General features: G+C 30.3%; 4 protein-coding genes and 2 long non-coding RNA genes across 6 annotated transcripts; 4 read left to right on the forward strand and 2 right to left on the reverse strand.

Annotated features, from left to right (window-relative positions):
* The first annotated feature begins 1133 nt into the window (after window positions 1-1133).
* LOC110726230 lies at window positions 1134-1879 on the forward strand. The gene is made up of 2 exons (XR_002512349.1): window positions 1134-1395; window positions 1473-1879. It is a non-coding gene; the product is annotated as an uncharacterized LOC110726230 (long non-coding RNA).
* Window positions 1880-2004: 125 nt separating this feature from the next.
* Window positions 2005-3145, forward strand: LOC110726286 (titin-like). Its single transcript, XM_021905738.1, has 4 exons — window positions 2005-2107; window positions 2202-2359; window positions 2478-2646; window positions 2868-3145. Exons 1-4 carry the CDS (start codon window positions 2005-2007, stop codon window positions 3143-3145), a joined length of 708 nt encoding a protein of 235 aa, XP_021761430.1.
* A 767-nt stretch (window positions 3146-3912) lies between these two features.
* On the forward strand, window positions 3913-4905 carry LOC110726287. Its single transcript, XM_021905739.1, has 3 exons — window positions 3913-4507; window positions 4606-4677; window positions 4829-4905. Exons 1-3 carry the CDS (start codon window positions 4174-4176, stop codon window positions 4903-4905), a joined length of 483 nt encoding a protein of 160 aa, XP_021761431.1. The 5' UTR covers window positions 3913-4173.
* Window positions 4906-6372: 1467 nt separating this feature from the next.
* Window positions 6373-6827, forward strand: LOC110726231. The gene is made up of 3 exons (XR_002512350.1): window positions 6373-6425; window positions 6538-6666; window positions 6747-6827. It is a non-coding gene; the product is annotated as an uncharacterized LOC110726231 (long non-coding RNA).
* A 975-nt stretch (window positions 6828-7802) lies between these two features.
* On the reverse strand, window positions 7803-9121 carry LOC110726426. The gene is made up of 5 exons (XM_021905907.1): window positions 8940-9121; window positions 8777-8866; window positions 8620-8691; window positions 8459-8524; window positions 7803-8368 (listed from the first exon to the last, which is right to left on the reverse strand). Exons 4-5 carry the CDS (start codon window positions 8504-8506, stop codon window positions 7844-7846), a joined length of 573 nt encoding a protein of 190 aa, XP_021761599.1. The 5' UTR covers window positions 8507-8524; window positions 8620-8691; window positions 8777-8866; window positions 8940-9121; the 3' UTR covers window positions 7803-7843.
* A 61-nt stretch (window positions 9122-9182) lies between these two features.
* LOC110726288 (protein FAR1-RELATED SEQUENCE 5-like) lies at window positions 9183-11883 on the reverse strand. The gene is made up of 4 exons (XM_021905740.1): window positions 11760-11883; window positions 10059-11166; window positions 9281-9932; window positions 9183-9194 (listed from the first exon to the last, which is right to left on the reverse strand). The coding sequence occupies exons 1-4, from the start codon at window positions 11881-11883 to the stop codon at window positions 9183-9185; spliced, it is 1896 nt and encodes a 631-aa protein (XP_021761432.1).
* Between the last annotated feature and the right edge of the window lie 533 nt (window positions 11884-12416).

Consider the following 12416-nt stretch of genomic DNA (forward strand, 5'->3'; position numbering starts at 1 on the left):
ATATATGTATACATATGTTCAAATTTGTATATTATGTGTACAGCATGCAATTTATGTTTGTTTCTAAATTGTTCATTTCTAAATTTATGTGTATACATTTACTGACATATTAATTGTTCATGTCAAAATTCCATTTTGTACAAATAGAAAACATATACTTTATTCATCTGTGTAGTAAAATGAACATTTACAAAACACTATATTGTCAAAATTCATATTATATTATATATATATCCATATATGTGTATACAAATGTTCATTGCTACAACTATATTGATCATTTATATGAACTATTCTGTACATTTGTCTAACATAGAAACATCATGTCAATTTTTATGATTTACAATATTAATTTACATTGTAGTGATGTACCATTTAAAGTGATACACTTGATGCAATTTGACAATGGAATGTTCAATCCTTATCCTATAATTCATGAGAGAAAAGAATGTTCTGAAATAGACAACAAATTGGATAGAAATGAAGTTATAAAAAAGTGGGAACCCTATTTATTAGGAGACAACCTACATCCCAAGTAAGTTGATATACTTACAAATATTCATATATGTAATATTTAATGTACAATCATTTACTTCAATACTTAATCTCATAATTGAAATAATTTGTAAAATTTTAGTGAACCAAAAAAGTTGAAAGTGAAATTTATAATGTCAAGATCAAGGCCAGAGAAAAATCAATCAATAAGGTATAAATACTTAATAAAAATTCAATAATTAATTTTTATACAGTTACATAATCATACTTTTATGTATTAACATTCGAAAAATTTCAGTGAACAAGAGAAGGAAACTTCAAAAATAGATGATGCATCAACAAATCAAAGGTATATTCTACCTCAATGTGTTTAATGTTCATTTATTTCTTAGTTGTCATACATAATCTAATGATTTGCATTCTCAGAAAAAAAAAAAAACAACTGAAGAGGAAGCAAAAACTGATCACCTACAACAAGAAAAGGCTGGATCAGAATTAGTGAATACAGGGTATTTGATTCCCATAATGTTCATTTTCATATTACTTAATAAACATTTTTAATTATTTGAAATTAATTGATTTTCAGAAATCAATCACCTAAGAAAGACACAAGAGAGGCTGAACAACTACAACCAAAAAAGGATGCAGCAGGGTATTTTCAGAAATCAACTAATGTTCATTTTCATATTAGTTGATAAACATTTTTAATCATTTTCAATTTTTAATTTTCAGAAATCAATCAACTGAAGATGAGCCTCCAAAAGAGGCTACAGCAAAGGATCAGCCTACACAACAAGTGAAGGCTATAGCAGAGGATGAGCCTCCAGCAGAGGAAGAGCCTCCAAAAGAGGATGAGCCTCCAGCAGCAGTTGAAGAAACACATTCATACATAATGCAAAAGTATGAACATATATAACTTATTAAATGTTTCTATTCCACATTTACAATATTATTGATCATAAATTATCTGTTGCCAGGAAAAAATTAAAAGTGTCAACTCAAGGAATACTAAAAAAGCTGACAAAAAACTGAAAAACTGCTCCTGTTAGCAAGGTCATTGCTGCTAAAAAGGCCCCTGCTACAACTGTTGATACTGCTGGAAAAGCCACTGCTGCTGAAATGGCCCCAGCTACAACTACTGAAAAGTCCTCTGCTGCAGAAAAATCCCATGCAGCAAGTTCTGCAAATGCACAACAGAAGGCCCCTGCTGAAATTAAAAAAATCCTATTAGGTAATGTACATAATTGTTAAATTAAATATTAAATTTTTTTAATCAATAACACTTATACTGAAAATGTTCATTTACCAATTTGTAAATGATCTAAATGTATAGGTGGTGAAGAAATTGAGATTGAGGATGAAACAGAAGAAGAATTGGAAAGACAAGAAGAATTGCAAAGGGATGAGGAGTTGACAAGAATATTGAGAGGTATAAAACCTGTTGAAGAGTTAAATTTGTCTCAAAAGAGTGAAGAATCTTCACAAAATTCAAAGCAACCAAGAAGGAAAATGGTTGCAAGGAAAAATCAAAAGAAAAAAGAATTGGAAGAAAATCAGAAAAAACAGGAATATGAACAATCACCAGCAAGAAGAACAAGAAGTAAATCACGAGGTAAATAAAATGTACAATTTCTAATATAACAATGATCATATTAAATAAAATATTACAACTATATTAATATTTATATAACAATGTTTATTTGCAGATGTTAAGTTGCCTGGCATATCAACTATATCAACAGCTGCTGCAGCAATTGCTAAAAACCTACCAGCAGCAACAACACCCAAAAAACCTGGGCGTCCAAGGGCTGCAACTGCAGTTGCAGAGAAACCTGCTGAGAAAACAGGGCGTACAAGGGCTGCAGTTATTGGGAAAGCAGGCCAAAAAGGTAAAAGAACATATCTAAAACAATAAATGTTCAATTACAATCTTACACTTTTAAAATGTTTATTTTACTTAATGTAATTGATCAAATAATTAGGTGGTCAGAAAAGACCTGCTGCATCAGCCAAATGTCCTGCAAAAAAAAAGAAAAGTCATAGATCAAGTGCCTCATGATGAACCATCAGAGGATGAAGAACAAGAAGAAGTCCCTGCAACAAGTTCTGCTCCTGCAGAAAAGAAAATTCTTAAAAAAGTAGAACAAAAAGGTAATGTACATATTAATAAAGTTAAATGTTCAAATACAAACTAGCAATTTACACTTTCATATATATATGTTCATTTTACATATTATAATTGATCAAATGTTTAGGTGGCCAGAAGAGGCCTTCTGCATCAGCTAAAGGCCCTTTGAAGAAAACAAAAATCATTGAAGAACAATCAAAGGAGGAAAATGAAGAAGATGATAAAAGTAATACTGATCGATCAGACAGTGAGGATCCAGCTTTTGATGCTGAAAAAGAAGAAGATGAAGAAAGTGAGGAGGTGGAAGTAGTTCAAGAAAAGAAAACAACATTGAAAAAACCAAAAGCTGAAGAAAAAAGAATGGTTCTATATGAGAGGGAACCAATAAAAAAGATTGTGAAGAGGAAAACTGAATTTTCAGTGGCTAAAAAAAAGAAGAGGAGGAAGAAAAGAATGAAGAGGAAGTTGGAAGTTCGACAAGAGGAGGCCATGTCAAATTCATGCATTGGGTTAAGAAAATGAGTGATACACAGAAGAAATTAGTGCATGAAATAGGACTGGGGCCGTTGTTGGATATAGAACTTCCTCACCTTGACAAACAATTCAGCCATTGGGTTTTAGATAGCTTTGAAGTCAGTAGTTGTAGTTTTGAGCTGCCTAAAGGTGAGAAAATTGAAATTGAGGTGGAGGATGTGAGAATTGTATATGGTTTGCCAATGGGAGACATTCCCATTGTTGAAGCCAAATCAGACAGAGCAAGTGAAGATTTTGGTGTATTTATAAAAAATTGGAGGTCAAAATGGCAAGGCAAAACACCATCTGTAAACCAAATTATTGCTCAATATACAAGTGATAAATTCAAAAACCAAAGGCCAGCAGAAGAAGATTTTCTCACCAACTTTTTGGTAGTTGCTGTGAATTGTTTGATGAAGTGTATTTCAAACAACCAATGCCATTTCAAGTTTCTGTTTTCTATGATGGACAAAGAAAAAATAAAAAAACTTGAATTGGTGTCAGTACGTGTTTGACTCTCTCATCAGTTGCCATGTGACATGGAGAAAGAGTGGAGGAAAAGGATTCTACAATGGACCACTGCAATTTCTGATGGTAAGTTTACAACACACAATAGTAAATTATAAAATGTTCATTTAGTAACAATGAATGTTCATTAACAAAATGTTAAATATCGATTTTGTCTAAAATTTTAATCTTTTATATTAATTGTTCATTTGTATTATATTATATGTTCATTTATAGTAATGGGTTTTGGTGCAGCTGTTCTACTTTGACAGAGTTCAAAGATTGAACAAAAAACAACCAAGAACAATTCCAATAATTTCTTGTTGGAAAAGGGATATGTCACTTGAAAGGATAAAAACAGAAAATGATTTGAACTATGGATATGGAAAAGTCCTTCCAAGAATAGAAGAAAAGCCTGCAGACAATCCTAAGGTACAAAATGATCATTTATAAATTATGAAATGTTCAATATCAAAACACATAATGTCTTATATGATTTTTCTTATATGTTCTATAAATGACAGGTCTTTATGAATGAATTTGCATCAATGGTACAAGAAGTTGGTGCATCTTTGGCAAGACTTTCTACCAAATTGGTTAAGGCAAAAGAGCTCTTCCCTGGGAATCAGTTGGTCAAGAAGGTAGATGAAGTGTTGGGAAAGATGGCAAGAGAACCATCAATTCTCAGCCAAGATGAAGAAATATTTGGATCAGAGGATTTTTTGAATGCCATAGCTCAAATTGAGAAGGAACTGATGGAGGCAAGTGAAGCAGAAGAAAAGAAAATAGGAAATGAGAAGGAATATGATATAAGGAAGGCATTCAGTTTGGGTTGCAACTTAACTCCCCCAACTCCAACAACTGGTAAATATGCTTAATTAAAAACTGTCATTAATTTGAATATCCTTACTTAAAGAGTATAATATAATTAAAGAATTAAAATTTAATTTATTTGAACACAGAAGCACAGATTAATGTTGCAGCCACAACTTCAACAACAACTGATGCAAATGTTTCTTCTAAGCCAGAAGAGGGTAAAGCTTTAATATCTATGTACAATTATGAAAAGTATAATGTTCATTTATAAAATAATAAGCTTGTTTAGTCTAAATATTCAAAAAAGTATATATTCAGAATAACAAATGTTCATTTACATTAACAATTTCATATATTTTAAATCAACAGAAAGAGTTGGAGGTTCAAATTCTGAAGAACCACAAGATGGAGGAAATTCAAAAAAGGTAAAAAGTTCACTTATATAGTATTAAATGAACATTTGTGATTCTAAGATATTCTTCTTTAATGATACTAAGTCTATATATGTGTGAATGCAAATTAATACAAAAAGCATTAAACAAAGGTGAAGGTTCAAAATCTGAAGCATTAGAAGAAAATGTTGAAGGAAATTCAAAGAGTGGTACAATGTTCACATATTACAAATAAATGATCAAATTATTAAGTATAATGTTCATTTCTAGTTATATTAAATTTTTTTCATGTATTTTGTTTGCAGCATCTGATTCAAAAGTTGGTGATCCCAAGACACCAACTGAAAATAGGGAAGCTGCTGGAGATATTTCTACAATCTTGAAATCTCCAGCATGTTCAAGTATGGAAGATATCCTTGATAAATCAAACAAGAAAGGAGGAAGCATGGGGTAAACATGGAAGACCTATCTTGTTAGAAAATATATAATTTTGAATGGACATGTAGAATAAATTTGGTTATAAAGTGTAATTTTTTTGGACAGTTTTTGTTTATGAAGTTAGTAATGGATATGTAGTATAAAATCAGAAGGGAATATTTTGCTTTAGGGTAGGAATGCACAATTTAAGATATGTAAATTATGTATTTTAATTTAAATGTTTTAGTAATATTTTAAGTGTTCATTGTTCAAAAAAGGAGAATAATGTTTTTTTTTATATTAATTACTCTTCATTACTAACCATGATTAATATTTCAGAGAAGACAAGAAGAAACAGATATATGCTTCAAATGTGAAGGAAAGGTAAATGATTATTCCACATATACATGTTCTTTTACATTAAACTGAATAATCATTTATACTATATTTATATTCAGTGAGACAAAAAAGGATTCAAAAGAAATTGAAACAGAGAAGATTCAAATTTCCAAAAACACAACAGGACAAAGGTAAATGGTCTTTACATGTGTATAGATTTATAATGTTCATTATCAATATACTAAATGATCATTCATAATTCAATATTTATTCAGTGACAGAGAGAAGACTTTGGAAAGAAAAAAATCAAGAGAAGCTGAAAAGGCAAAAACTGAGATTGCAAAGGAAAAAGAGATAAGGTATTACTATTTGTTCTTTATATAAATTATTTGTTCATTATTAAAAAAATTCATATTTTTATTAATATATGGTCACATTAACTAGGCCACAAAGGGAAATCCCAAATGTTCCTCTTGCTTTCCGATCTCCATACATGGTCAAGTACAAGGATTTGTTCAAAGATGAAGACACAATGAACAAACTTGTAACAGTATGCTTATAGTGGAAAAGATCAAAGGTATACATCACTTACTTCATTAAAACTTTAACATTATGTTAGTTGTAAACTCATAAAATTTAAAAAATTGATATTTTGCAGTGAGCTACTATACTATGATGGAGTGAATTCGATCAATAGGGAAGAAATGAAAACTCTTGAAGGGGATACATTAGTAGTTAACAATGTGATCGATTCATGGGCAGTAATTCTGAATCAAAAAAGGTCAAAGAACAAGTTATACTTTTCAACATTTCCACATGTAAGTCTTTATTGAAATTACACATGTATACATTGGTGTACTAAAATGATCAATTCACTTATACTAGATGATCATTATGAATATTAAAATGATCCTTGTGCATTATTTGCAGCAAATTATGTATGCAAATACAGTGTGTCCTGAAGGATCATCAATGGAGCTTAGAATTGCATACTTCAAAGAAAGAATAACAAATGAATTGAGGTTATACAAAATCAAGAGTGCAGTTGGATATCAACAGGTATTAATGAACAATATGGAATTATAATATGTTCATTTACATTAATGTGTATATATAATAATATTGTGTACTATGTACAGATTTTTTTTCCAGTGGCCATATATGCACATTTCTATCTTCTATGCATTGATCATATCAATGAGACAATGCATATAATTGACAACAAGAAACTGCCAAAACATCAAACAATTGCAACAAAGTATGAAAACCAACCCCAATTGGTGGTAAGTATATTGTTTAATAGATATATAAATGATCAATTTGTTTATACAAAATGATCAATATTGAAAATTAAAATGATCAATATTAATATGATCCTTTGAATTTTTTTTCTGTATATGTTGCAGTTAAAAGGTTATGCAGAATATTTGAAAGGGTTGGGGTATGAAGATGCAGATTCTATTGAGAAATATAAGGTGGTTTTGCAAAAAATGAAGTGGAGGAGCAACGAAGATTACACCAACTGTGGAGTTTACATTATGAAACATATGGAAACTTTCACTGCTGATCCCAATGAAGAATGGGTTTGTGACCTAAAACCAAACAATGTAAGTAAATTTCAACAAAACAAAAAAATATACTTCATGATCACTTTATAATACATAATGATCATTTATATCCCATTAATGTTCATGTTTATAATAAATTATTTTCTTGGAACAGGTGAACCAAATCAGAAAGCTCACAGTACAATACACTGCTGAACTAATGCTGAATGAAGGAAACAGGCAGTCACAGAACAATAGAAGAGCAGCAAGAAGATTTGCACAAGCTTAATACAATATGTTCATATATAGACATATATATGATCATACTTGCTTTCAGTATTTGTATGGACATAAGTTTTTGTTGTTGTTCAAGTAAAGACAAAATTTATTATCTTTTTAATATTTACAAATAGTAAAGTGTTACATTATAATTGCCAGTTTTAAATCATCTAATATAATTATTCCAATTTAATAATGGTTCTTACTATTTAAAATAGTATATGATCACTTCCAAAAGCAAAAATAATCATTTATAGAACATTTAAGAATAGTTTGAAAAAAAAAAGATTCAAATTACTTAATAAATCAAAATATAAAAAACTTAAAGCACTTGAATCTCTATAAAGTTGAGACAACTAAAAATGTTGATAGTTAAACACCAAAACATAATTGCATATTGATTTACTCTCTTATTTACCATTTGTAGCCAATCTCTTAGCCACACTAGTATCAAAAAACGCTAATAACCTATCATATTTGGTTGAAATCTGTGGAGAACCTCCTTGAGTACTTCTTGAAACAGTAGGAGATCCTTGAACATTCATTGAAACACTAGGAGAAAGTAGAACATTCCTTGAAACACTAGGAGAAACTTGCACATTCCTTGAATTTCCTTGAGTACTTCTTGGAACATTAGGAACATCATGCACATTTCTTGAAATACTAGAATCAACTTGAACATTCCGAAAACAGCCTTGAGTACTTCTTGGAACATTAGAAGGAGCTTGAACTTTCTTCGGAACACTAGAACGAACTTGAACATTTCTTGGAGCTTTTGGAGGATTTTGAACAATGCTAGAAACTTTAGAAGGAGCTTGAGCATTGATTTGAGCATGCACAACTGTGGGAAATTGTACATTTCTTGGTTTCTTTGGTGGCAATTGAGAACTTGTTGGAAAATTATCAACATCATGAGCAATTGCAGCTGTTTTACCCTATTGATCAAAATTAAAATAATTAGTGATCAAATTCAAAATTCATAATGACCTTATACAAAATTAAAAGGTAGATGATTAATATTTCACCTTAACAATAGAAGATATGTCTGGATCAACAGTAACGTTTGATTGCATAGAGCTATATCCATATTCCTATAATAAAATGAAAATTATAAAAACATTATAATCACAACTTAAACTACTAAAATGAACAACTACAATTACATACATAATCATTTACATAATACCTGTTCAAAGTCATTTGAAACACTATCATCTGAAGGGATATCTTCTACAATGGCAGTCTTTTTATTACAAACCTTGAAAAAAAATTAAAAGTAAAAATGTTTAATATTCTAAAGAATTTGATAAAAACAGATAAAAAAAAAGAAAATAAGTTTTTACCTGAGCACTTGGATCTTCAATCACAATTAACTCATTAGGATCAGCCAAAGAATTAGCATAAGATATAGGACACCCATTCTCGTCCAATTCCTAAGGCAAAACAAAAATGTTCAATTCTTGAACATAAATGATCAATAACAAAAACATAAATGTGCATTATTACCTGAACTACTGCTTGACCTTTAGATCTTTTATAAGGAGTGTATACTGACTTTTTCTTCAACCACTGACCCCTGGCTTTGTTATAAGCCTTCTCTAAATTACTCTTAGGCCTATAATTCCTCTCTCCAATAGTTCTTGATTTTGCCGGATTCTTAACTTCATGATCAACAATTTCAATACCTTCAACCGGTTAATAGTACCAGTAACACTCTCAATCTTTTCTTTTAAAAGATTGAAATAACATTCAACCTCTGCTCTAGCATTCAAAGAGTGTTGACAACTTGTTACCAACTTAACAAATTTCCTTAGTGTTTGTGTCCTCCAAACACTTGTAGATACTACATTGGTTTTCATTGTAGGTTCATCAAGGCCATGACTACACATAGCAGCCTTAGTCCACCTCTTACATATATAGTCATCTGGAATCTTATGAACACAATTCATATGATAAATTCGAAGAGCATGACAACAAAGCAAACCCATTTCACTAAACAACATGCATGTACAACATATTGCATGTTTTTCTTTATTAAAAACAACCTCGTGCTTGATCATATCTTTCCCAGGTCTCCACAAATGATAATAATATTCAGGAAAATTCACACCATCATCCTTATGATCACAAGCAGTACCCTTAATGAACTCTTCCTCAAAAAGCACATAAGCTTGAATAGTATACAATGATCTAGCATGAACAAGAATCCCAATGTATGCAAAGGCCAAATGACGATTACCTCTGATTGTATTATAATCTCTCCTTTTTTCTTTGCTTCTCCACTCTTGAACCACATCGAGAAACACTTGATAGAAATCACATAGACCTTGTGTCTTGTTAAGCCTTTGAGAAACTGATTTGTTAGTTGTCTCACTACGTTGAGATGAAAGCACACCTCCTGACCAAAATCTCTTTGAAAAAGCTGGACACCACATCTCTTTGATTTTATATAAATCATTCAACCAATCAACATTTGCACAGTCATATTTCAACAACATTCTGTAAATGAAACATGATCATTAAGCATAACAGTTATGATCATTATAAATAAACATTTATAAAAAACTAAATGTTCATTTTTGTAAAAATTATTTAAGAAGCTAAACAAGTATAAAGCAGAAGTACCTTTTCCAATAATGCTCAAATTCTGGTGGAGTTTCACAATACTTCAGTAAATAACCAAATAAATCAGTGAAACCATCCAAAGCTCTCAACGCCCCAATGTGTTTCTTAGAATTTTGTTCAATATGCCACACACATAATCTATGATGAACACCTTTGGGGAAAATATTTCTTATCCCAGCTGCAATTGCTTGAGCTTGATCAGTCATAATAGTAATAGGACTTCTCCTTCCCATAGAAGTTAGAAAAGTATCAAATAACCACTCAAATGATTCTGTTCTTTCATTAAGTATAAATCCCATGCCAAACATCACATTATTTGCATGATGATTCATACCCACAAATGGAGCACAAATCATACCATATTTGTTAGTCCTATAAGTAGTATCAAAAACTAACAAATCACCAAAGTAATGATAATCTCTCATCATCCTTCCATCTCTCCAAAAGAAATTAACCAATGCACCATTTTCATCTTGTTCAAAATCATAATAGAAATCTGCTTCATCAATTTGTCTCTTAGCAAAAAATTTGATTAGTTGATTGCTGTCACCTCCCCCAAGTTTAGCTGTCTTTTCAACAGAAATAGCATTATAAGCATCAGGAGCTGTAAAACAAAGGTTAGGAGACCCTCCAACCTCCTTTTTCAAAGCTCTCAAAGAATCAGAAACTTTAACTCCACTCAATCTAAGTGTAGAAATGAAATTAATATGTTCCTTAGAAATATCCCTTTGAGACCTTATTAAATGTCTCTTGTCAACAGGAATCATTTCATGATTATGAACCATCTCATGTCTTGTACATGTATATACACCTGAACGGTCAATACTAAACTGCACAAAAGCTAAGCAACCAGCCCTTATGTTAAGTCTCTCATACAGCCTATTATTCCTGCACTTATCATCTTTAAAACCCTCATTTGTACAAACAAATCTTTTCATAGAGAATGAATCATCTCTTCGCCTCTTACTTTTTCCAATTCTAATTCCAAAGCCCTTTCTAAATGCATATTCATTAAACATTTCATAAGCCACATCTTCAGAAGGAAATTGTTTCCCATAAAATTCAGAACTAGCTGCTTCCTCAAATAAAATAACATTCTTTTTTTCCACTGCAATATTAAAATGTAACAAATGAACACAAATAATAGCAATAATGTACAATAACCACAAGTAAACTGTTAATGATCATTTATCATTACATAAATGAACATATATCAAAATGATAATAAAACATATAAATGAACATTTATGATTACATAAATAAATGTAAATTACAGTAATTACACCTATGTTAACGTAAATGTACATATAATCTAACATACATGAGCATTAATTGAATGTCAAATTTTATAAAACTATAGACAATCATTAAAATGCAGAAAACTGGAAAAAAACATCAATCGAATGACAACATTACAAAGAAAAACAATAAAATCACAACAATACATCACAAACTATAAATTAAAATAATCATAAATAAAAATGAAATCAAATATTATAATCGACCATAATTTTGATTTTAATTCATACAATAAGCAATAACAATTAGCTAAACAATAAAATCAAAAATTATAATTGAGCATTATATAAACTATAGTTCATACAATTAGCAAAACTATGAAATCAAAAATCAAAATCGAACTATTACACGCGAAAAATAGAGCATAATCAAAATCGAATGATTGAGGAAAAAATTACTCACATTGTTTCGAAAACGAGTCGACTAAACCAACTCCAGCAGAAAAAATAGAATCACAATCACGATCAAAAGCAATTAAGCTAGAATCACTGTCACGATCAAACGCAATTGAGCTAGAAATTTCCATGGAAGAAGAGAGAGAAAAATTGGGGGAAAAATAAAAAATGCAGGAGAGAGAAAATGAAATAAGTAAAATATGAGATAAATAAAATGGAAATTAGGTTAAGAAAATCATTATATAGTTGCTTGAATAGAAAGTTAACAAAAATGAAAAAAGATGAAGAAAAAAAAATGGCAGAATGGTTCAATATAAAACGACGTAGTAGCATGGGGGTGTAGGAGAAGCTGGCTACCCTAGAGTCTAGGCAAAAATTTGTAAAATTAATGGACTTCATACATTTTTTTTAACAAATTGGACTTGTTATGGCATGTTTAGTTCATTTTATTTTTGTTTATCTGATCTGATCTGGTCTGGTCTGATTTGAAGTGGTCTGATCTGGTCAGATCTTATTATCTGAATTGATCAAACTTTGACCTTATATGAACAATAATATATAAGGAAAAAATGTATCAAATGGGGTCTTATTAGATTTGTAATAATGTGCACTTTAATAATATGTAATTTTCATAATTTTTTTCATTACGAAATTAAAAATATGT

This window comes from Chenopodium quinoa, unplaced genomic scaffold (genome assembly GCF_001683475.1).
Source record: "Chenopodium quinoa cultivar QQ74 unplaced genomic scaffold, ASM168347v1, whole genome shotgun sequence".
In the NCBI taxonomy this organism is placed as follows: domain Eukaryota; kingdom Viridiplantae; phylum Streptophyta; class Magnoliopsida; order Caryophyllales; family Amaranthaceae; genus Chenopodium; species Chenopodium quinoa.

Bases quoted from the DNA above. Each gene is read 5' to 3' on its own strand.
- LOC110726287 (XM_021905739.1), top strand. From the start codon at position 4,174: ATGAATGAATTTGCATCAATGGTACAAGAAGTTGGTGCATCTTTGGCA. The intron at 4,508-4,605 runs GTAAATATGCTT...ATTTGAACACAG, and splicing joins TCCCCCAACTCCAACAACTG to AAGCACAGATTAATGTTGCA. The intron at 4,678-4,828 runs GTAAAGCTTTAA...TTAAATCAACAG, and splicing joins TTCTTCTAAGCCAGAAGAGG to AAAGAGTTGGAGGTTCAAAT.
- LOC110726288 (XM_021905740.1), bottom strand. From the start codon at position 11,883: ATGGAAATTTCTAGCTCAATTGCGTTTGATCGTGACAGTGATTCTAGC. The intron at 11,167-11,759 runs GTGAGTAATTTT...TTAATATTGCAG, and splicing joins CGACTCGTTTTCGAAACAAT to TGGAAAAAAAGAATGTTATT. The intron at 9,933-10,058 runs GTACTTCTGCTT...TTTCATTTACAG, and splicing joins TTTGAGCATTATTGGAAAAG to AATGTTGTTGAAATATGACT.
- LOC110726286 (XM_021905738.1), top strand. From the start codon at position 2,005: ATGGTTGCAAGGAAAAATCAAAAGAAAAAAGAATTGGAAGAAAATCAG. The intron at 2,108-2,201 runs GTAAATAAAATG...GTTTATTTGCAG, and splicing joins AACAAGAAGTAAATCACGAG to ATGTTAAGTTGCCTGGCATA. The intron at 2,360-2,477 runs GTTATTGGGAAA...TCAAATAATTAG, and splicing joins CAGGGCGTACAAGGGCTGCA to GTGGTCAGAAAAGACCTGCT.
- LOC110726426 (XM_021905907.1), bottom strand. From the start codon at position 8,506: ATGCAATCAAACGTTACTGTTGATCCAGACATATCTTCTATTGTTAAG. The intron at 8,369-8,458 runs GTGAAATATTAA...TTTGATCAATAG, and splicing joins ACATATCTTCTATTGTTAAG to GGTAAAACAGCTGCAATTGC.